The sequence below is a fragment of the Rattus rattus genome, chromosome 18 (assembly GCF_011064425.1).
Source record: "Rattus rattus isolate New Zealand chromosome 18, Rrattus_CSIRO_v1, whole genome shotgun sequence".
Taxonomy (NCBI): Eukaryota; Metazoa; Chordata; class Mammalia; order Rodentia; family Muridae; genus Rattus; species Rattus rattus.
In genome coordinates, this window is record NC_046171.1 from 16902115 (window position 1) to 16926503 (window position 24389).

Below are 24389 nucleotides of genomic sequence, written 5' to 3' on the forward strand. Positions count from 1 at the left end.
CACTGAGCTAAATCCCCAACCCCCTCCTCTCTTCTCAAAAATTTTTTTAGTAAAAAAAAAAATCAAAAATTTTCCTCGTAGCTTTTTGAAATGTACAGTAAGTACACCATGTCATCTGCAGTCACCCACTTCATTGTGCGGTATCACAGCAGAACGCTTTGCTCTGTTTACTGTAACTCTGTCCTAATGCTCAACCTCTCTCCTACTCTCCCCTACTCACTACTCTCCCCTACTCACCACTCTCCCCTACTCACTACTCTTCCTCCTCTCCTATTCTCCCTCCTCCCCCCCTCCTTTCCATCATTCAAGCCTCAATGTGGATGAGACCAACTTCGTTTCCTCCTATTCATGTGTGGTCACACAATATTTGGTTTTTGTCCCTTGTTTAACTCCCAATCTAATCAGATTTCTTTCTCTTTAATAGCTATGGTAAATAAAAATATATATTATACAAATAACATATTTTATATTAATGTAAATATGTAAATATGTAGATTATATAATAAAGATATATAAAAATGTATTTTTAATGTAGAGAAAACTATAGGGGTCACAAAATATCAAACTTTGCAAAGATACTGCAAATCTACTAATAAATTCTACTTGGAGGAACAAATGTCTTTAAACACTGGGATCTTGGTGAGCACCAGCGAGCGCACCCATAGCTTTGGTTAGGGCAAACCTTGCTATCCTGAACTAGAAAGCCAGAATCCTTAGTAACCATCTGAAGTGGGGCTGGAGAGATGGCTCAGTGGTTAAAGGTGTTTTCTACTCTTCCAGAGGGTCCCAGTCCAGTTCCTAACACTCATGTTGGGCAACTCACAACTACCTGTAACTCTGGGCCTGGAGGATCTGACATGCTTGTTTGACCTCTGTGAGCTTCTCTCTCTCTCTCTCTCTCTCTCTCTCTCTCTCTCTCTCTCTCACACACACACACACACACACAACACACACACACACACACACACACACCCACACACACACACACACCAAAACATACTTAAATGTAAAGTCTGGTTGAATGGAGGTACGTTTTAATTATGTTCATTTATTTACATGTTAAACATGTGTGTGAATGTATGTGGAACTCAGAGAACAACTGTGGGAGTTGGTTCTCTCTTTCCACCACGTGGAATCGAACTCAGGTCATCAGGCTTAGCAACAAGTAGCTTTAACCATCGAGTCGTCTTGTCGACCCGAAGACCCTACTTAGTAGAATCAGAGCATTATAGGAAACTGTGTCCTGTCCATCGCGGGTGTGTGTTAATTGGTAAAGATCTTTTGGGAATGTTACTGAGGGCCCATGAGATGGCTCAGCAGGTAAAGGTGTTTGCTGGGAAACCCAATGTCAGGGACGGACAGAGTCGGCTCCTGAAAGTTGTCCTTCTAACACCACACGTGTGCCACAGCATCCACAATAATAAATAGACAAATTCAGGAGACTATGATTGGGAACCCTCCATTCAAAATGAAATTTCTTGGACCTAGAAGTCCTGTTTTCTTATAGTTTTTTCCCCATAGGCTCATGCAAAGCTTCATTGCTTGAACGGTGAGTGTGGACAGCCACATGGCCATCAACAGGACATGCCACTCAGCCACATGCTATACAGTCCTGTGGGTGTGCAGAAAGCTCTGGATTCATTCACCTATCACGTGTTCACAGAAGGCCCGCCATATACATCCTTAGTTACTGGGCATGCGCAGGAATTAAAGTCACCACTTGGGTGGGAATTGCTCTGATAGAGGGAGTCGGGGAGTCGGGGGTGGGGGCAGCAGAAGTGCAGGGGCCACCAGATCGTCTGTGCCAATGGCTATGTCACATTATCACCATGGGGATCTTTTGTCTTTGTCACCAATTTGTCTTTGGGTTGTCCCACAGAGTGGCTCAAGCTGTTCATGAAGACTGCCATGATCATGAACTGGCTTTAAGATCTCCGAGTTTTTCCTAATTCCGGTAGGAAAGACCTGTGCCTTCTGAGTGTTCAAGGGCATCCTGGACCCACTGGGGAGGCGTATTTTGGGAGATTTGGGCGCATTACTGCCCACAACCTGTGTGTGTGTGTGTGTGTGTGTGTGTGTGTGCATGCATGCCGGGATGTGTACACGTGTGTGTGTGCGTGTGTGCTTGTGTGCCTGTGTTTATGTATGTATACGTGCGCATTCATATGTGCTGGGTACATGTGCACACATTGGTAAGGATTTAATGTACAATCTGCTGTATCCTGGGATCTAATGGGCGACCTGTTTTATGCAAGGCAGGCCACCTGCTTACATTGCTATGGCGTCATCTTTAAAGGCATTCGCGCCATCTAAGTTGAATGTGTGCACGTATCATACAGCAAGCATATGTGTGCGTGTGCACTTAATGGAGAGCTCGTCTTTGCTTCTTTTTTCTTCTAGGTTTATTTGTCATTTTGTGGTTTTGTTATTTTTGAGACAGTATCTCTCTGCATAGCCCTGGCTGTCCTGCAGTTCACTATATAAACCAAGCTGGCTTTGAACTCACAGACATCTGCTTGACCAAGCTGGCTTTGAACTCACAGACATCTGCTTGTCTCTGTCTTCCGAGGGCTGGGGGCTAGGGAATTAAAGGAATGTACCAGCATGCCCGGCTGTTTGTGGTCTTAAGATAGGGTCTTATCTAGCCGAGGTTGGACTTGAACTTGCTATGCAGCTAAGAAGGGGGTGGAACTCCTGATCATTCTCCATCACCTTCCACATGCCAAGACATGTTCACAGGAGGTTCCGTAAGCTCAGTGTCCTACAGCTTCTGACATTTTAAGGGTTGGTGGGGCCTTAGGAGCCCTGTATTGTACGCCCCTTATGGTAAAGCTTTTAGCAGATCTCCTGACCGTGTTAAAATCTGCACGACAATTGACCATCAACATACACATTAACAGATAGTTTGCAGATAAGCCTCAACTTAGAGAAACACTGGATTTGGTCATCTCATGAACTGCCATGAACAATTGCAGACAAGCAGGAATATACATGACCCCTAGGCACCATCTTTCAATAGGATCATATACACAGCCTTGAGTACTGATTTCCAGGACACAGCAGATGAGTGTAGTAACAAGATCTTTCCAAGTCCCCTTGTAACCAGATTATATCATGTTTGTGTGGTTATATCGTGTTTGTATGTTTAAAATATGTGCAGCGTTTCCTCGAGAGAATCAAGAAGTCAAGAGAAATGTAAAAACAAAACAAAACAAAACAATTAGTGATATAGTGGGTTAGAAAGGGAATAGCTAAGGGCAGCCACTGAAGAGAAGGCTGCTCAATGCTTAGACAGTGTAGAGGAAGGTGAAGGTGGGATCCCAAGAGTAAGGATGGGAAGTGGGGGAGGGAGGACAAGGGAGGGGAGGGACCACCAGCCATGCATACACGTCATGGTGGAATTCTCAGCTCAACAGGATAAAATGTAACAATGTATTGTAGGATGATGTCATACAGGTGAGGGTGGGTACAGGATAGAACGGGGCCCGTCATTGGACGAGGAGGAAGGATGGGCGGGAGAAAAGTTTGAGGGAGGAGGAGGAGACTGGAACCAGAAGACTGGAGAAGGCTTCGAAGAAGCTGCCACGGGGAGAACATGGAGGCTGACGTTAGATTCCACTCTCTGTATTTACAGGTTGTTATGAATGTTCTTAAGGGATGGATGTGTCCAGGGCTTTGTATGTTTAGGTGGGCGATTATATCTTATCAATTGGATCAGAGTTATTGGGGTGTGTGTTCTTTCTTGTGGTGATTTGACTTTGGGGGAGTGTGTGGCGGCAGAGACACTGGGCTGCCACGGAGTTGGGATGTGTATTTCTGGCATGATATCTGGCAGATACCTTGGGGCACTGTGGTGCCGGATCTAGAGGGGAAAAAGAGTCTTTTTTTTTTTTTTTTTTTTTTATAATTTTACAACAGCAATGTATCATTCTGCAGAATCCCATTACCTTCTAGCAACCAACTGAGCACATTTTTATATAACCATCTGCCTAGGCATGTAAGGGGGTTAAAAGAGAGAGAGGAAGAGGAAAACTGTAAGATGTGCCACAGAATGGACAGAGGCAGGAGGCTGGAGAGATGGCGCTGGTTAAGAGCATTTGCAGCTCATGCAGAGGACCTGGGTGCTGTTTCTAGGACCCTCACCAGGTGGCTCACAAGGACCTGTAACTCCAGCTCTGTGGTATCTGATGCCTTCTTCTGGGTTCTGTGGGCACTGTATTTGGGTGCAACACACACACACACACACACACACACACACACACACACAGTAAAACTTGGGGTTGGAGAGATAGCTTAGTGGTTAAGAGCCCTGAGTTCTGAGTTCAATTCCCAGCAAGCACATGGTGGCTCACATCCATCTATAATGGGGTTCAATGCCTTCTTACGGTGTGTCTGAAGACAGCGATGGTGTCTTTATACATATACATAAAATAAATAAATTTACTTAAAAATATGGTCTACTACATGTGTAACAATAGTAAATATATATATATATATATTGTGTGTGTATATATATATATATTATGGCTATGATAATAAAACTACATTTTGCTGTGGATTGTTCTTAAGGAGCCAAGCAACAGTAAAATGAGGTAGCTGAATGTTTGGAAACAGCTAACTGCTCTGTGAGTTGTTTAAGGGATGAAGTTGGGAGCGGGAGGGGAGGAGAGAGGAGGGGAGGGGAAGGAGTAGGGGAGGGCAGATCTAGGAGGAACTGGAGGGAGCAACTGCATGAGACTCTCAAGACTTAATTAAAATACTATATTAAAAAGAAAGCAGGCTACCAAAGCCCCAGCGGTGGGAGAATCCTACAGAGGGGAAGAAAACAGACTCTTACTTCCACAACGCCATGACTTACAGCCACATCGACTGACCCCGGGGTAGCTTCTCTCGATGCTTTTGACTCTGCCCTAAATGTTTGGTTTTTCTCCTCACAAAAGACGAGCTAACCACTGTGAAATCACATTAAGCTAAGCAGTGCCTGGCACTGAAGGGCTTAAGCAGTTGCTTAAGGGGTAACCAGGAAACGGGGAGTTGATAGAGAAGTGTAAACGATTTCCCGTCTAGAGAGAAGCCTTTAGGCCGCACTTCAGATGCAGGCACAAGGAAGTAGTCGCTATCGTGTGCTCCTTTAAGAACTTTTATAAAGAGCTCTGAGGGCCAGCGAGATGGCTTAGTGGGTGGGTACAAGCTCAATGACCCAAGTGACATCCATGGAACCAATTGGGTAAGGACAGAACCCACTCCTCAACACTGTCCCCTGACCTCCATGGACATGCCCACATTCACACACACACACGAAAAAAAATTAAAAAGATTTTTAAAATTAAGAGGCCTTAGTTCCCAGCTGCTAATACGTAGGGAGGTCTTTTACATCCATGTGTTGATAATTCAAATTATTGTTTGGGGAGTGGCCAAGGGAATTAAGAACTCAAGAGAACATAGAGCCCTTCTCAAAGCTTTGTATTCCGGATATGAAGAATCCGATACATGAGTCAGATGGCTAAACCAAACCATTAATAAGACTGACAATGCCAATTGGGGCAGGGGAGGATGGATTTATATGCTTTGAGATTTTTAAATGGTTTGTTTGTTTATTTGTTTATTTATTTATTTATTTTTATCGTCCTGTACTGGAGCCTGAAAGCCGGCTTCTCCTACTTAGACTTGCCATTCTTGGTAACGAAGGTCTAAGTGAACTCTCAACCTAGACCTGGCCTTAAAACTTCAGAGCCCAGGAGCTGGAGAGATGGCTCAGGGTTTAAGAGCACTTCCTGCTCTTCCGGGGGATCTGTGTTCTGCTCCTGGCACCTGTGCGTGTCTGGTGCCTTTGCTCTCCGGAACTGCTTGTGACGCGGTTGGTGTGAGTGTGAAGTCTAAGGAAAGAAATACACAGGCCTCAATGTTTCACCAATGACGAGTTCTGTGCTTGGGTTCAATTTCTGCCCAGTCTACTTAACCATTTCTGAAAACAGTTTTCAGAAAAATTACTCTATGATCTCTCTTTAAACCTTTAAACGGTTACCCCTACATTTATGGAGAAATCCAATCAGTGTGATCCCATCTCAAGGCTGGATCAGGGAGAGTGCCCTCAGGATACACACCATCCATGAGGTGCCCGCCACATGCATTAAACCTAGGAGTTGCCGGGCTGGGCATACTGTCTTCTGAGGTGCTGCACCCCGAAGGAAGCTAATGCTGATTCCCAAGCCTGGGCTAACGCACTGACCCCAGGAACAACATATCTGAGGTCATTCCCTGAGCTCGCTTTTATGGTCAGAACATCAACTTGCTGGCAAATCTATACACAGAGACCATATGGAGGTGGGAATTATCAGTACTGGTTTACTTTGGCCCAATTTTTATTTCCTAAGTATCAAGTTTCAAAGCCTATTTTGGGAATATTTTCCTCTTCTTTTGCTCTGCCTTAGTCTTCCTTTGGTTGATTTAAAATGCCGGTTTATGGAAACAGATTGAAAATACATAAACACTCTGTTATAATTTCTTTGGGGATTTTAAAGTAAATCGTTATGTATTCTTTGGGCACTTTAAACAATATCTTGAGAAACTTTTTTTCTATTTGGAAAAAATTTCAGAACCATTACTACTGGATGATTCCAGCAGATGGCGCTGTGTACCACGTACACAACACAAAGCTCCATTTGTCTTCTCTGTTTAACAGTGACTTGGCACTTTTAAAAATTACCATCACCTTAGGCCCGATAAACGTAAGCATTGAAAATCAGTGCCATTTTAGAACTTAGAAATCTATTTCTAATACACTGTTGACACAAATGCATTTAGAAGCTGGTAGTCATTTTCTATTTAGTGTTTACATCTGTAACCACATTTTAATTTCTATCAGACTCAATACAGCTACTGGCTACTGCAGGAGACCCTGGGAGTTGAACCATTTCTAAACTGCTTTGATATGTAGGTTAGGGACAGCCGAGGAGGAAGGGGACATGGAACCCGGACTCCCAGGTCTGACAGAACTACAAAGAGCTCCTAGGACCGGACTTTGGAAGCGCTGAGTTTATTAAGGTTTTCATTAACTTGACAGTGCGTGGTGCTTGCTGGCGGATGTGTGCCTGTTAATTTTTGTTTGCCCATCTGTAGCATCTCTTCTTCTGCAAAGACCTGGATAAGATCTCTGTCTGCTGCCAGGGATGAAAACTGCTTTGCCACCTGAAACTTGAGTTGCTAAGGGCAGGTTTGCTTCACCCAGGCAGACACGGTATCAGTCTAGTTTACCTCCTTACAGCTTGGCTAACGTGCCTGCTTAACTGCCACAACCACTGATACTCTGGCTTGCTTAACAATATGGGGGCAGGGGCAAGGGAAGGTGGTGCTGTGCAAGCATGGCCACCCGAGGTGGGCTCTCCAGTACCCACTTAGGAAGCCTGGCATGGCCAGGCACTGCCTGTGCAAACTCTCCTGGGTGTCAGGAGGTGAGGTGAGAGGCAGAGACAGGAGGGGAGCTGGGGCTTGCTGGTCAGTCAGCCTAGGCGAAAAGGCAAAGTTCAAACTTCAGCGAGACCCTGTGTCAAGGCAGTAAGGTGTAGCATGATAGATCAGGATACTCAAGGGACTTGTCTGGGATGGACACACACGGACACACACAAGGACACATGGAAACACACACACACACACACACATACACACACACATATGTGTACGCGCATGTGCAAAGACACACAAGGGCACTTGGACACAGACACATATACACACAAGCATAGAAGTGAGGTTTATGTTAACTTATGGTTTTAGGGCATCGTTTATCATGACAGGAAATTCATAGTAACAGAAGTTTAAAGCAGCTGCATACAGTCAGGAAGCAGGGAACAGTGAATATTAGCGCTCTGCTAGCTTTCTCCTCTGATATAACCTATGAACACAGGGAATAGCGCCACTCAATTTGAGGAAACTTCAGTTAACCTAAAGGGGGAGGTTCTCTCACAGGTAAACCCAAAGACTAAAGAAATACCTCCCAGGCATGCCTGGGTGCTTGCCTCTGGGTGACTCCCAACCTGTAGCCACCACCACGGCGAGCATATACAGAGGCAAATGCCTACAGTACAGAAAGGCAGATGGGAGTGTGAGAGCCCAGGGTTTGCAGATGGACCTATGTTTGCTGTTTCTGGACTGGGTCGTGCTAAGTGCTTGACTGGTGTGTGCATTTGGAAAACGGTCCCTTGGAGAAGATACAGCTCATTCAGGGGGAGAGCTTGGCCTACAAATGGTAGCCCTGAACAAATTGGGCGGAAACGCCCCCTTTGCCTTCAGACCAGTCTCAGACTGCAGCACTCTTACGTCCGGCTTAGGCGGGGCCTGTGACTATGAACATGGAGTGAACACGTGGTTCTATGAAGCAGGCATTTCTGTACGGATTCCACATTCCCATCTCTTCCTCTGCCCGTTAGCTACCTGCAAGGCGTCCTCACAAGGTGCATGAGCCTTAAGGAGACTGGTTACAGCCACACACAACCATCAGTGGCAGGGCACACAGATGGATGCCAACATCAGTATCGCACTGGGTAAATTATCCCTTTATTGGGACCTGTGGTTCCTTGAAGTTATTCTAGCAGTTAATTTTGTGGGCATGTATTGAAACAATAAAGGCCACTGACCTTTATAACTGTTTTGTTTTGTTTTGTTTTGGGGTGTGCATACGCATGCTCGAGCACATGTGTTTATGTGTGTGTGCATGTAGAGGCCTGAAGCTGAGGTCAGGCCTCTTGCCTAGTCACCCTATTTCCTTGAAGCATGGCGTCTTGCTAAACCTGGAGCTAGCAAACTCTGGCTGGTCTAGCTGGCCAGTCTGCCTTCCTGGGTGCTCCGGTTGCAGGCAGCTGGCAGGCCTGGGCAGGTTTTGTGGGGCTCTAGGGACCCAGACACTGCCGTGCTTGCATGGCAAATGCTTTGCTTTATCCACTGGGCATCTCTCCCACCCCCACAACTGTCTTGCTTAGTAGAATCAGGAGACTGAAATATTAACTAAGACGGCACTAAATTCACTGAGTATCAATATTTTCAGCAAGCACATGGAGGAAGACCAATTTATTTGACTACAGACTCTAAACTAATACATGAAATGCACTTGTGGAGAAGGGAGCATTAGAAACAGACATTTAAGCAGGGCAGGGGCAATGCCTGACTTCGAGCCCAGCACTTGGGAGACAGGTGGATCTCTGAGTTCGAGGCCAGCCTGGTCTACACAGTGAGTTCCAAGACAGCAAGGGCTCCATAAAGAAACCCTCTTATGAAAAACCAAACACGCACACATGCACGCACGCACACATGTGAGACATTTATAATTAGCATGTATTAGGGGCCATAAACAATGTATGGAATCCAGTTGTTGTTGACCAGACCTGGTTGAGTACAGGGTATGCCCCATTGTCTCCTTGGGGTGGGGGTGGAGTAGGGTCGGGGGGTGGTGGGGGGGTGTGGTTGATGAGTTCTTCCTAGACATGGACTTCTGCCAGCCCTGCTCAGCGCTTCCTCCACGGGAGGGAGAACTTGGATTTGAATCTTCAAGGAAAAGGGACCTGGTAAAATGGAGGTAAGAAAGTCTCCTGGCCGAGCAGTGATATGCACGCACGCCTTAGATAATGTGCACCCATGGGAGGGATCTGACTTTTCTGGACTCAACCTTGACCAAAACTCATTGGACCAAATCTGAAAGTTTCTAGAACTTTCCACCAATGACTCATTGGACACGCACTTCGAAAACAAGTGGAATAAAGCTATAACTCTAGATTTCAGCTGTCTCCCTCTGCTTAGCAAAGCAAACTGGGAAATCCACTTGGCATCTATGAATGTCTGCTGTGTGGTCTGGTACGTCAGGATAAGATGGGGCTGGAGAGCTGGCTCAGTGGTTAAGGGCACGGCCTGGGTTTAATTCCCATCATCCACAGGGAGGCTCACTCCCTCCTCGGGGACCAAGATGCACACACAGGTAAAACATTCACCACCTCATCATCATCATCATCATCATCATCATCATCATCATCATCATCATCACCACCACCACCACCATCATCATCATCATCACCATCATCATAACACCACCACCACCATCATCACCACCACCACCACCACCACCATCATCATCATCATCCATCACAGAATAAGATTGCTGAGCTTGTGAGATGTACTTTCTCTAGAAACTTCCACATGAAAGGCATTTTCCAGTGTACTCTCTCAACAGTGTCCTTTCCACCTTGAGGTATAGGCATCTTTAAATTGCACGGTTGATGGGCACGGTATCCCATACCAAATTTTTGGTATGATGCTTTTTTTCTACAGACCAAAACGATGGTGACAATAGCTGATATTCATTAAAAGCTTAAGAATTATACTTCCTAAGGGCTTCACGTAATCATTTACTCACATTAATGGTAACTCTATAGAAATAAAAAGAACGGTTTCCATCTCCAGGCTCACAGCGGTCTAGGCACCGGCTCGCTCATTCCTTGAACATCCCAGATCTGTCTCCCTCCTTGGAGGGAGAAGTCCACAGTCTGAAGCCACAAGAGGCCCCAGTGGATGAGTCCCAAACACGGAGAAGGAAATGATAAAAAAGCCGATTTTGGTTTTAAGGAACAGACCTTCACTGTTCCGGGAAAACAGCTGTGGGATCTGCTCCATTTAGGAAGTCAAGTCACAGTGACCATTAGCTGGTATTTCTTTCTACAACACGGTTTACTAAGGAAAAGGGATACGGTTCTAAGCACCACAAAAACCTCAAGGAGGTGTACCAGCACCATAGTCCTGGCACCAGGAGGCGAGGACAGGAGGATCAGGTATTCAAGGTCATCCACTACAGAAGGATCAGGTATTCAAGGTCATCCACTACAGAAGGATCAGGTATTCAAGGTCATCCACTACTACACGAGGTCCATGAAACCCTGTCTTAACACCTCCTGATGCTCCCGAGAAGGAAATATGTGTGAAAGAAGTGAACAGCCCCACACGAGCCTCAGTGGCTCAAAGACTAAGACAGTAAAACACATAGACTCCAACCAGCTTGGAAACTTAAAAAACAAAACAAAACATTGTGGCCCAAATGTATGAAAAATGTATGAAAGATGTTTAAGTAACTTAGGAGGAAATAGAATGAGAATCCCCACAATGTACTGTAAATGCTCTCCCTGTAGGCAGATGTTAGACCCCCACTGTTCTTGTTTGTTTTTATCTCATGTTTCTCTCTTTACTAAAAAGGCCTTCTTAGGTCTTGGAAAGATCGATACATTTGGCTAGAAAATTACAGAACTGGGGCTGGAGAGAGGGCTCAGCAGTTAAGAGCACTGGCTGCTCCTCTAGAGGACCTGGGTTCGATTCCTAGGACCCCGCATGGCAGCTCACAACTGTCTATAACCCCAGCACCATAGGATCATGGCACCAGGCATTCATGTGGTACACATACCAGTGCATGCAGGCAGAATGCCCACACACATATAAAAAGAAAAGAAAAGAAAAGTCTTCTAAAGAGAAACTAAGGCACTGCGAGGGCGTTCGTTCATCTGAACCGTGGTGGTGTTGGAGTGTAGCAAAGACACCGTAAAATCAGGCCCTAGGTACGAAAAGATGCTGAAGACCCTGGGTCCTGCATCATGGGATGTGCGAACAGTACCTCGCCCACTCACACAGTCCCTTGCTCTCCGCCTGTCCCTGGCCACGGACCCGAGGAGCATCGGTACCTTCGTCCATGCCATTGAGGAGCTCCGCGAGGTCTTCGTTTTTGCTGTCAAACTGGTGTTCCTTCCAGGTCTCTCCGTTCTCGCTCCGGAGGACAATGAGTTCCCTCTCCTTTCCTCTCATGGACCCAAAATGAGGGATTTCCACTATGACCGGGCTAGAAAACAAAAGCCACACGGTTTCTTTTGTAGCAAGTTAAAGAGAGCTGTAGGAGAATACTAAAAAATAAAGTCTCAACAACAGGATCGAGCTGGAGGTCAGAGGTGCCATTTGGGTTGGGGATGGTCTCAAAGCTGCAGAGTCATTGCTAGTTAAATGATATTACAAGCCCAGTAACATGCCATCATTCATTCACAAACACTTCTTGAAGGCCTACTATGTGTTAGGCATCAAATTGCAGGGGGTGGGGTGGGGGCGGTTATTAAACACATATGAATAGGAAATTTCAAATTAAACATGACTGAAATAGGCCATAAAGAAAGAAAGTTGGTTCAGGTTTTAAAATTAAAAAAAAAAAACATAATAGAAACATTACATTATAGAAGATGCTAATGAGTTAAAAGGACACAGTCACTTCTTTAAAAAAGGAATTTACCCTAATTGGGAAGATCATTTCTCTATTTTTTTTCTCTCAGAAATAAAATAGACCCTGCTTATTATAAGCCAGACCCTCCAACGATTGGCAAGACTTTGCAGTTGAAACAGTTTTTTTTTGGTTGTGCCATTTGCAAACAGGTGAAGGGTGGCTTCGTTGCCTGACCTGACACCTACACAGGGATGCTGGAACATTCTGGAAGAGCCCCTGTAAGTTTGAAATTGTCACAGGAAGAAGTTAACTCTTGACAGTGTCCTTTCTCAAACGGATGGAAGGGAATGGCTAGGAGGTCGAAGATTACCAAATTAAGTCATTTTCTTAAGTTTTACAGAATTATGGATAAGCACGGAGAAGATGGGTGGGAGTGAGCAGACCACAGTCACACACGGTTCATGTGCTTGGATTGTGCAGCTATATCTATGGATGCTTAGCAGACAGTATCATTGTTCTCTGGAGAGGCTGTGTGTGACCTGGCTTCACCTAGCTGTTTACGTACACACCGTAGCAACAAATACAGGCTTCAGAAGGCAGAGCTCAAAGAGAGGCTGTCATAAAGATCAGAACCACAAATGAAACAGGCATAGCTGATTACTCAGAAAAATAGTCATCTAAAATGAGGCCAATAAATGTCAGGATTTTACTTTTGACAAAATTATTATAAACAAAGTTAAAGTTAAAAAATGTATTTATAGTGCCTTTATTCTTTAACAAGTAGAAACAGTGTTAACAGTGTCATTCTGAAATTTCCCATAATTTAAAAACATACTTTATAATGGGACATCAGGTGTCATTTCATTTTTTGAGAACAAGATACGATCTTTGCAGGTTAATGTATCTGAAACTCTCTCTGTGGCTTTGTGTAGGACACTCGGCAATGCTGGAGAGAAGGTATAGGCAGGATCTTTGACCAAGGGGACAGCCAAGCAGGACAACTCATAACGGGCTTTTCATGCAGAATGCCAAGGCTAAAACAGTCAGACAAGCAGACAGACATGATACATTTCAACTTAAGCGAGACAAAAGACATTTGACAGCTCAACAGAATGTCTAGGCTGCCCCCAGTCACGTTTCTTTAAATATCTTGTATTCTTGACACGTTCAAAATGATCTTACTTATTGGTTGATTCTTTTTTTCTTCTCAAAGCCTGTAAAGATTACACTTTATAACAGTGATTCACAAGTCTAATCACACACACACATATACACACGCACACGCACACACACGCACGCACAGAGCGTTTGTGGCATACATTGACTCAAAGTCTGCATATACCTTCTCTTACACTGGTTAAATGAGACGGTTGGTCTAGTTCTAGTAAGTACACAGAAAAGGGACATTTCAAATTAAAGGAGGGTGGACAGATGCACAAGCCAGCAGGAATGCTTGCGGTGAGTCAGTCCCACATGCTTCGAAAGCACAGGATGGGGCAGTGCCACATTAAGTCAGGCCACTATGGGTGTCTCTTTCAGCGACACACATCGACTGAAAGCAGAAGAGAGGAAACTAAAGAAAGAAGAACAAACTTAGGACGAGAATAAGACCATGGGCGTGACAGAAAAGAATTGACAATGGAAAAGAGAACTGTACACATTCTGATCTTGTCTATGAAGATCCTACCCAATAAATTTTGTTCCTTGAGGCCCAAGCTGCAGGATTCGGCTAACCAAGCCCTCGCCCTCATTTACAGGGGGAGGATGGGTGGGAAGATGCAGTTTACTGAGTGACATCCATGCAGCAGGAAGAGAAACGAGAAGGGGAGACGGTGAACACACTGTCCGTCATGACGGAGCCTGACATGCTTTGCCAAGGGCCACCTTGGACAATGAAGCAAATTTAGTTTTCCTTCTTGGAAGATACCCTACCCCAGTGGATTATATCCTTAACAGTTATCATTAAAGAGACATGTCCCCACGGTAGCTATTTATGCAGGGAGGTGACATCTTCCTAAGGCTTCCTAAGGATGGCTCCTTGACTTCCACAGAGATAGTGGGGATTATCCACGCACCCATGGGCAGAAAACATGCTTCTCGGTTAGTAAGTGCATTGGTCAGTGGCCGAGTTAAGGAACCCGCAGCCTATTAAAGCAGCAGCTTGGTGACCTTTGGCACCACACCCAAGTCCCCAGTGGGGTCCGACAAGCCATATTCAGAGTTGATGTCTTGAGTTCACAAGGACAAAAGAAAAAAAAATCAAATATGTGGTCAGAGGGCCAAAGCGAAAACTTGGGGAAACTTACCCTAAAAATTGTGCCCCCGCAGGACCCATTTCTACCAGCCTACTGGCTAATCCCTCTCCTTCCACCATGGGGGGTGGGTTGGCCAGTTTATGTCTCTTTACCAGGCGGCAAGTGATGCGGGTGGGGGCCGTACACTTGCGCGGAGGGATGATGATCCGCATCCCATGGTGGCGGCTTCCTCGCATGGAGCCCCCTCTCGCGTCCACCATAAAGCTAACCAGAAACCTGTGGGGAGAAGATCAGACGGCGTCAGGGACGGAAAGTAGAAATCTGCACAGAGCTTGAAATTCAGCGTCAAAGTACGGGACAAGGCAGCTGCCATGCCCTCCCTGGAACGACAGTTGCAAGTTACTACTGTGGAGTCACATCAGGCATGCACGGGACTCAATCTCAGGGCAAAGATGGGTTTCCGGTGGAAGGAAGCCCCGCCCAGGAGGCAGGGAAGTCAGCGGAGGCACACAGAGAGGGGACGGAGATATTCATTGGAACTAACAGTATCTATGAAAGGAATACAGAAAAAAAAAAAAAAAAAAAAAAGAAAAAAGAAAGAAAGAAAAAGAAAAAAAAGAAAGCCCACCATTCTCTGTAGACTTTGAGGATGGCTTAGAGGACAGTCAAAGGTCATTTTTACTCGAACTAGATTCTCCCCTAACTTATTTATGGGACCTCACTCCAGTACACATAGGATGAAACTCCACAGCGTAGCATAGAACACATGACTTTTGAGACAAAGGGACAGTCACCCATACCAACACTCTTGACTTTTATTGAGATGAAACAATACAAAAATGCGAGCAGGTGACTAGGCTTGCTAAGATTTTGATGGAAAGGGGTTAAATTTGCTCAACGTCCATTAGAAAATATAGAGGCTAAGGGGCTATTAAGACATTACCTTTATCTGAATATGCCACGTGCTAATAGAAATGGAGCTTAGATGTCATTTCTGAGAGGGTCTATGTTTGTCATCTGCCTCCGTGTCAGGGCGAATAAGGAAAGTGTTTTTCTGGGTGTGGCTATGTTGAGGGAACGCCTCCTCTGTCAGTGACAGGCACTTTGGTAAACACCAACCAACAAATAGAGGGCGACAAACACATCCTTACAAGCTGATTTTTACAGCTGAAAATATACACGGGATTCCCATAGCACCAGAGAGTGAGCATCAGAAAGAACTACAGTTCTCTATCATGTTATTTTAAGAAAAGATAATCCTATCCATCAAAATTCTTTTCTATATAATTGTCTAAGCTTTGTGCTAACTAACATCCTATCAACCGATCTGAAGCCTCTGAGTGATCTGTTGGTTTCCTGGCAAGGGAGACTTCTTCAGGCAAACTGGCCTGCCAGCCCCTGGCGAGCCAATGAGGTGGAGAGAGCCCTTTGGTTGATTGTTTCCAGATCCAACTGCCCGTCAGTGAACGGACTCACCTTTTGCTTACATTTTTGGATTAACTATTTTTCTCTCCTTTATTTCGTGTGCTTGCTACTTTTTACTCTAGTAATCATAAGAGATTTTTTTTGCCTCTAGAATATTCAAATCAGGAGAGGGAAAGACCATCTCAAAAACAAGGAGACGATAAAAATACTCTTTCCTTCTCTGTTCCAAGGATCAATCATCCGCTTAGATACACACTCATTATAAACCGTGATAAACCTTACTTCATCAACAACAGAGGCACTTTAACGAGATAAGAAAGCAGCCAGGGAGAAGAGTCTTGGTTCTCTCTGTGATTAGTGGTGAATCAGTTATCTCTAGGTGTCTGGAAGGCTCACTTCAAACTCTGGGCTTGAAATCTTACTCGTGTGAGTACAAGTGCACACTGCAGTGTTTGCCCGGATCAGGGACGTTACGCTGACTACAGCTGGGCCGAAACACTCCAGACAGCACCCGCAGGGCCTAGGAGAATCCCAGCACACAGCCAACACATGACCAATGTCAGCTGAATCAATCCATGAGCAGAACTTTGTGTGCTTAGAAACGGCACAGGGAAGACTGCTAAGTAGTGGATGGGCAGATGGAAATCCAGGGTAACGTTTAGCTGAGTGCTCTCTCAAGGTAGCGTACAAAGGTGACTCAGGCCAATGTAAGGCTGTGGCATCCCTGAACACTACCAGAATAAACAGAGTGAATGCCTAAGACGATCTGAATGGCCGAACCTCCTACCCGGTGGTTCAGAGTACATGGTGCATGGTTGATGCTTGCAACCATTTATCATCCTAAAATCTTGAATTTCATAGCGTTAACAGATCAAGGGAAGATGGGGGTAGATGAAGCAGGACACGAGTGTGCAAAGACACCGTGAGATGCACTGTGACTCAGTCTGGATGAGAGCTGAGCAAAACCCAAGGACACACAGCATGAGTTGTAGAAACAGAGAGAAACACACAAAGGTGATGCTTCAAAACCTCTCTATCCGTGCTGCTCTTCAGATCACGTAATGAGCCCCACACGCAACCCTACAGCTGCTATGCGGAGGCATCTAGTTTTGCAAACGGCAGGGTGACGGGTGCGGACACACTACAGACACGGACGCCATCTAAACTGAGGGATGCCACACAAAGGAAAAACACAAAGGGCACGGTTATCACCTTGAGTCATACTGAGGCAGCGGAGACGAGTAGCTGCAAAATAATTTAGAAAGCAAATGGGAGAAATTAATGTACGGTCATTAGAAGCAAGCAACAGACAATGTCAATGATGAGCAAATGGAGAAACCTCAGAAAACGGAACCACGGCACTTAGCATTTGTGGGACAGCCTGGGAGCAAGGTTTGCCTTGGGAGCTCAGAGTGCCGTCCTCAGGCCTGGCACCAGGGGTTTCGGTCCCAAGTGGGACTTCTCTGGCTGTCATTATGTTTGCTGTGTAAATGCCTGTTTCCAAGAGAAGCTAAAGAAAAGGGTCCTGATGTATTTATTAGTTTCATGTGTGTATATGAAACATATATGTGTGTATACTTCCTGTGTGTATGTGTGTGTATACATATATATATTTCCTGTGGGTGTGTATTTACATATGTATATATATATTTCTTGTGTGTGTATGTACATATATATTCCCTGCATTATGTATATATATGTATATATATTTCTTGTGTGTATATATAATTCTCATGTGTATGTATATATATGTATATATATTTCCTGTGTGTGTATATATGTGTATATATGTATTTCCTATGTGTGTATATTTTCCTGTGTGTATATGCTACGTATAACATATATACATATATGTGTGTGTATACTTCCCGTGTGTGTGTGTGTGTGTGTGTGTGTGTGTGTGTGTGTGTATTTCTTGTGTGTGTGTGCCTATGCCATAGTGCACTCCAATCCTCAGTTTCCACCCTATTTGAAGTAAGGTCTGCAAACTCCAGGCTGGCTGGCCAGCCAGCTTCCAGGGACTCTCCAGTCTCTGTCTCCCATCTCTCTTCAGGGATGCTGGGATGACAGGCGCTGCTGATGTGGCAGGCTTTTCACGGATTGTGTGGATCTGAGCTCCAGTTCTCATATTTGCCCGAGTGCTGTATCCACTAAGCCGTCTTCCCAGCCCAGTAGTTACCATTTTAGCAATTGTTCTTCTCCCATTGATATGGTTATCCATTATCTCACAAGTGAATTACCTATAAAGACTCCAGCATCTAAAAGAGCACTGATTACCGATCACTTGTCACAGTCGGCCACTATTCAGGCTTCTGATAGGAGATGGGGATGAGGAACTCTTTAATGTGGTTCTTATCAGCACATCTGGGGTACACAGATTGGCATGTGACATTTTAAAAGTAGATTTATTCATTTTAAAGAGTCATTGTTTTCTAGTTATAATGTAATACAACGTAATTGCAACTTTACTTTGGGAATGCCAAAGGTACCACAGTCAATTGGAAGCTTTCTAGTTTATAGTTCCTTTGAAAAAAAAAATGGTGTGGCATAAAACAAACCATCTATTAAACACGGGCTGATGCCAAAAATAGGAACTAGACAGCAACAGCAGAGTCCTGTTTACAGGGGACACCGAATCAGTGAGGCAAATTAATAACACAATTGATGTGTGTGTGTGTGTGTGCGCACATGCACGTGTGCATGTATGTAGATGCATGTAGTCATAGGTGGCTGTGTGTATATGCATGTGGAAGCTAGAGACCAACTTTGTGTGCTGTTCCCCCGGCCATGTTTATCTTGGTTTTTGACTCAAGAGTCTCTCACTGACTTGGCATTTATCCATTAGGCTGGGAGAGCTGGCCTGCAGACCCAGTGATCTGAGAGTCTGCACTGCCTCTCCAGCTCTGGGATTACAGGTTTGAACCACTATGCCCACAGTACTGGGGACTCAAACCCAGGTCCCCATACTCATATGGGAAGCACTTTACTAACTGAGCCACTTCCCTAGCTCTGTATTTAAGTTTTATAGTGAAGAAAAAAATCAGATGCATATGGAGAAAAAAAGCCTCATTTGAGAAAAAAATTAAGAAAAATAACTTCGCGTTAAATCTTTTCCATTGAAAAGAAATGTTAAAGATTCAAAGACCACAACAGCCAGGAAATTTTGCTGTATCAACAATCAATGGTTTTTCTGATGCTCCACTTTCAGGAATAAAACCAGACTTGTCCCCAAAATACTTTTGCATGATTTACAAATGCAAACCACACACTCTCACAGATGAGCATGTATTTCACAGGTGAATATATTCGCAGGTACGAAGGTGTTCAATATGCACGGATAACTAAACAATAAATGCAGTGGAGTCTAATGGAATGAAGAGGAGCGACGTGTGGGCACTTACCCAGAATGCACGGGGCTGGAGACCAGGTTCACATTGTCCAGTGTGTCTGCTGCCCAACTGTAGTGTCTGAGGGAGTCGGAGTCAAACTCCCTCGTGAATGTAAGGTGCTGGAAAACAAAGCGGCTCATGACATCAACCATCCACATGGCACACCGGGCTTCTCTGACACACAAGACATATCTGCATTTCTTTAGAAGTCCAGATAAACAGTTGATATAATAAATTTGGGAATCCTGCTCATGAGGTCTATACCAGGGTCTGCTTAGAAGAACATTTTTTTTTCTTTTTTCTTTTTTTCGGAGCTGGGGATCGAACCCAAGGGACCGAACCACTGAGCTAAATCCCCAACCCCTAGAAGAACATTTTTTAAAAAAAATCAATATAGTGTACCAATGAAATACTGCATGTGGAAATACTAAGAAAGCAGTCTGGTGTCGTCTGCATGATAGAGGAAACATTGAGAAATTAATTTACATGCTTTTCGGCAGTTCGCTTCCGGCACAAATTAATCCTACAAATTAAAATCTCTTCCCGCTTCTCAAAATACAATCCTGATGACTCTGATACCCATGGATCCTGTGGCTGACAACAGTCTCTCTCTCCCCCAGCAAGAAAGCCTGATTAGAACATAGAGACTCTGAGGTATCAGGGGGCAGCGTGCACAGAGAGAAACGCCAGAGAGTCGGAGATCAGGAAGCTGGCACTTGACTGTCATGTCTGCCTTGGGAGCATTTGACCATTGCGATTGTAGACAGAATGAGTGTTTATGTCTACAGAGACAGCTGCTGAAGGAGACAAAGCCCACTAAGGTTTTGACAGACAGTTGGGTAGCCTCAAGCATGCTACATACATACGGTCTTCTTCAGACAGAAGCTGAACTGTGGAACCGTGCAGGGGGGAGGCGGAAAACCTACCCAGAAGAATCCCACAGAGCTTGTGGGAGCTTGTCAACAGTTTCACGAGAAAGTAGATTATACTAGAAAATGGGCCCAAAGATCATGCCAGCATTTCAAACAAGAGATTCAGGAGGCTCCAAAGTACTTCCCTCAGTGCAACAAAAACTTGACTGAATTAAAATGGCCATCCAGGGTAGGACTCAGGGCTCAGTAGTAGAAGAACTTCTATGCAAGCCTGCTGACCAGAGCTCAACGACTGGAACCCACATAAAAAGCAGGCTGCAGTACACATATCTGTAATCCCAGCCTTCTCACAAAGAAATCAGAGGCAGAAAGAGGCTTCACATGTTCACATGTACACACGCAACACACACACACACACACACACACACACACACACACACACCCCAAAAGAATATTAAAATTAAAAGGCCAAGAAAAAATATAAGAAATCAAAGATCAACACTAGAGGTTGAAATCCTGCTCCACAAACTGACCAACCAACACTTCTAGAAAGAAAGAAAGGAAGAAAGGAAGGGAGGAAGGGAGGAAGGGAGGAAGGGAGGAAGGGAGGAAGGAAAGAAGGAAGTTGAAACAGAAGATAATAAAGAAACAACTCCAGGTCCTTTTCCAGATCTGAAGTTGTGCTCTCAGAGTAAAAGGATCCACTGTGTGACAAGGAGTGAGAGACACCACTGTGCCCACGAAGCTGCATCCGCATGAGATTTCAGAACCTAGAGACAGAGATGGCCACACAGCCCGTAGGGAACCAGGGTGTGTCTGTATGTCGGGGAGGGGACTGTCAAACAACCATTTCACAAGGGTCCCCTAAGACTGTCAGCAAACACGGATATTTACATCACAACTCAACAGTAGCAAACTGACAGTTATGAAGCAGCAACAAAAATAATTTTATGGTGGGGAGGGGTCGGTCACCACATGAAGAACTGTATTAAGGGGTCTCGGCATAAGGAAGGTTGAGAACCACTGCACCAGAGGATGGTCAGGGCGTCAAGGTCATCTTTTGCTGTAGAGTGAATGATTTTGAGCTGAAAACAAGTATCTCGCTGGGTGGAGACCACCGATTTGATTGGGCTGGCTGGCGGCAAGCCTTCTGGATCTTTCCTCTTGACTCCCTCAGCACTGGGGACACAAGCGCGATGCCAAGCCTCACTCTGTGTGTGGTTCTGGGGCTGGGGCTCAGGCTCTCACCACGTGCATGGCAAGCTACGTCCTCAGCCTTCCAAGACAACAGCGCTGACATTTAGAACAGACACTGTAGAGCAATTGGTTCTATGTACGTTAGGGTTTAGGCCCTAGGAAAATGAAAAAATGAATGAGGAATGTCTAGCACTGCGTTTAATAAGAGAAGACATATCGTGTGTGTGTGTGTGTGTGTGTGTGCATGTGCGTGTGTGTGCATGCATGTGTGCATGTGTGTGTATGTGTGTGCGTGTGTGCGTGTGTGCGTGTGTGCGTGTGTGTGTGTGTGTTAAGAATTTGATGAAGCTATGGCGGCAGTGGCTAAGAGCCCTGGCTGTTCTTACAGAGGGCCCAGGTTTGATTCCCAGCACCCACACAGGGGCTTGAAACTATCAGTAACTCTGGTTCCAGAGGTTCCGACACCCTCTTCTGGCCTCCCAAAACTCTGTACATATGTGGTACAGGTACTCACACTCAGGAACACACAGCTAACATAAACCTTAGAAACAAATAATCTTACACAACTGGACAGAACTGAGATTGACCTTGGAGAGCAATGAACCCCTGGAGAACCTCACTTTCAGGCTGGCCGTATCTACTAACCTCTTAGACCAGCTTTTAGAGATAGCAGCAGCCGACAGGCAGAGAGGGACCAGGGACTGCATGCAAAGCCACTTTAGAATTTTGGGAGAATGGATCGTGGAGACAATTACAATTGTATATCTGAGGCCCTGTGGTTATTTTCCATTTGGACCTTTTTTTTTTTCTTAAGTATGATAAATTAATAATCTTTCACCTCTTTGTTAATTACAGTAAATTATTTACCTTCCATTACTCTGAGAAACTTACTGGTGACATTAATAATTAAAACCAGGAATTATGCCACACAGAAAGGTATCCCACCACCATGTAATATTCACGAGGCAGGATGTGCCAACTTGCCAGGATCCTACAGTCCCTTAGATCTGCTTCCTCTCCTCGCCTCTTGTAGCTCTGTCGCCCATCAGAGCCCAGTCACAACATGGCTGACCATCACCGGGGAGCCCGTGCTGACGTGCCTCTGAAAGGCAGCGTTTCAGTCCAATACTGGGTACCAGAATAATTTCTCCTCAGAGTCCGCTTTTCCCTTTCATGGAGGTTGGTTTACGAGTGGTCCTGAGTCTGAATAACTTAAATATGAGCCGCCAGAAAGTTCTTACAACAGGGAAAGTTTCCTCAGCAAAATACTGGCAACTCTGTCAAACCTGCGGTTTTATAGGCAGATGGCGAATTGGTAATTTCCTTTCCAACTGTCTCCACACACTTTGTACAGCTAGAGTTTCGGTAAGACTGAGCCGAGACATGCCGGCACCATTTCAGAATGTCCTCAGCACCTATGTGTAGGGACGCCATGGCTCCAGCACAGCCTTAGCTCCAGCAAGAACCATGTAAAGGGCTAAGCTGAGCACCTGCTGGGTGACCATTAAACCGGAAGCAGTTGGCTGGGGATGCAGCCCAGTTGGCAGAGTCCTTGCCAAGCATGTGCGAAGCTCTGGGTCTGATCCCCCCAGCACAATATACGTGACATAACAGCATACACCTGTATCAGGAGTTCAAGGTCAACCACAAACAGGAAGTGAGCCCCAGGCTAGCACGGGCCACATGAGCCTCGGCTCCTAGGTCTCATAGGACCAAGGTGGTGCCAAATGAAAAAATTCAGCTTTGGGACTGAGCCACATATAACTAGATTTGGCAACTCCTCTTGGCACCTCCTATGGGAGACCACCCTTGCTACCGCTAACTTATTGGAGGTGACACAAAGGTGACTGTGACCTCTCCAGGCCCAGTTTTCACATCATCTCTGGAAATGTGGGGTCATTATCTGAGCTTTTTGATTTCAGGAAAGGAGTTAGAAGGGACAGCTGGGGTCCAGCATCCACAGCCCTGTGCTAAGGCCTGCGTCTGCGTGTAGAAACAGCAACTCTTCTCCCGACAGCATCTGCTGCTGCGAGGGTACTGACGACCCTATGGACTCTCCTGGCCTCGGGCACAGGGGGCGCCTATATTTAGGGGATTAGTTTGCATGCCCACTTGGCACAGACAAAGCCAACATCCAGCAACTGACCCCCAATGCGCTCAGGGGGACGCCTTTGCACTGTATTGTTTCCATGGCAACAGCTGCCAGCCTGTGATCCTTGGCATGTCTCCCCATTTTCCCAGTGTCTTTGTCTTTCACTGGTTGATAAGAGACTTGGCAAGACTGTAAATCACGTCCTGGCACCAACGCCATACTGGTGTAAAACTATAATACGGCGTCTTTAAATGTGAAGTGCTGCCCACTCTCTCCAGAGGACTTTGATTAATATGAGGTTATTTGTTCAAAGACGATGATTTATTGAGGGAAAGAACAAAACCCAAAACGTTTCAGTTTCAGGCCAACCCCTGGGACTTTCCAGACATTTCCACAGGGATGTCGTACCAGCAGACAGCTCCCTGCAGTATTCGCACACATCTGACCAAAACCGAGGTCTGGTTTGTTCTCTCAAAAAGTGCTTACTTCTTAAAAGTTTTGTTTTGTTTCTGAGACAGATTCTTGCTCTGCAGCCACAGCTGCTATGTCGGAAACGATATGGTCCAGGCTGGCTTCACACTCATGGCAATCCTCCTGCCTTAGCTTCCTGGGTGCTGGGATGACAGGAGTAAGTTATCCCCTTGGTTTTCCGTTCTTTTGAACAGTGCTCCGACAATCCATGGTACCTTAAGTGAAGACTGCCTACCTTAGGTTCTCCAAGTCCCCAGAACCTTATAGACCTTGATTAAGCTCACTTTACAGTTAAGCAAAGGGAGGCTCTCAGAGACTTAAAAAAAAAAAAAAATCTGGCAACACAAAGTCATGGCTGGCACACAGTGGCAGGACAGTGCATTAAAAACTCCACACCAATTTCACAGGGACGTTTGCTTCCTCGTCAAAGGGACCAACAACACATCATCATCATCATCT

General features: G+C 45.3%; 1 protein-coding gene across 5 annotated transcripts in view; it reads right to left on the minus strand.

Annotated features, from left to right (window-relative positions):
* The window catches only part of Ank3 (ankyrin 3), a 317856-nt gene that overhangs the window by 51476 nt on the left and 241991 nt on the right, over positions 1-24389 (minus strand). For all 5 annotated transcript variants that reach the window (XM_032888731.1, XM_032888729.1, XM_032888730.1 and 2 more), the window contains 3 exons: positions 19311-19417; positions 14536-14760; positions 11706-11860 (listed from right to left, as the gene is read on the minus strand). In XM_032888731.1, coding sequence (XP_032744622.1) covers positions 11706-11860; positions 14536-14760; positions 19311-19417 — 487 coding nt within the window. The remainder of the gene's footprint in view (positions 1-11705; positions 11861-14535; positions 14761-19310; positions 19418-24389) is intronic.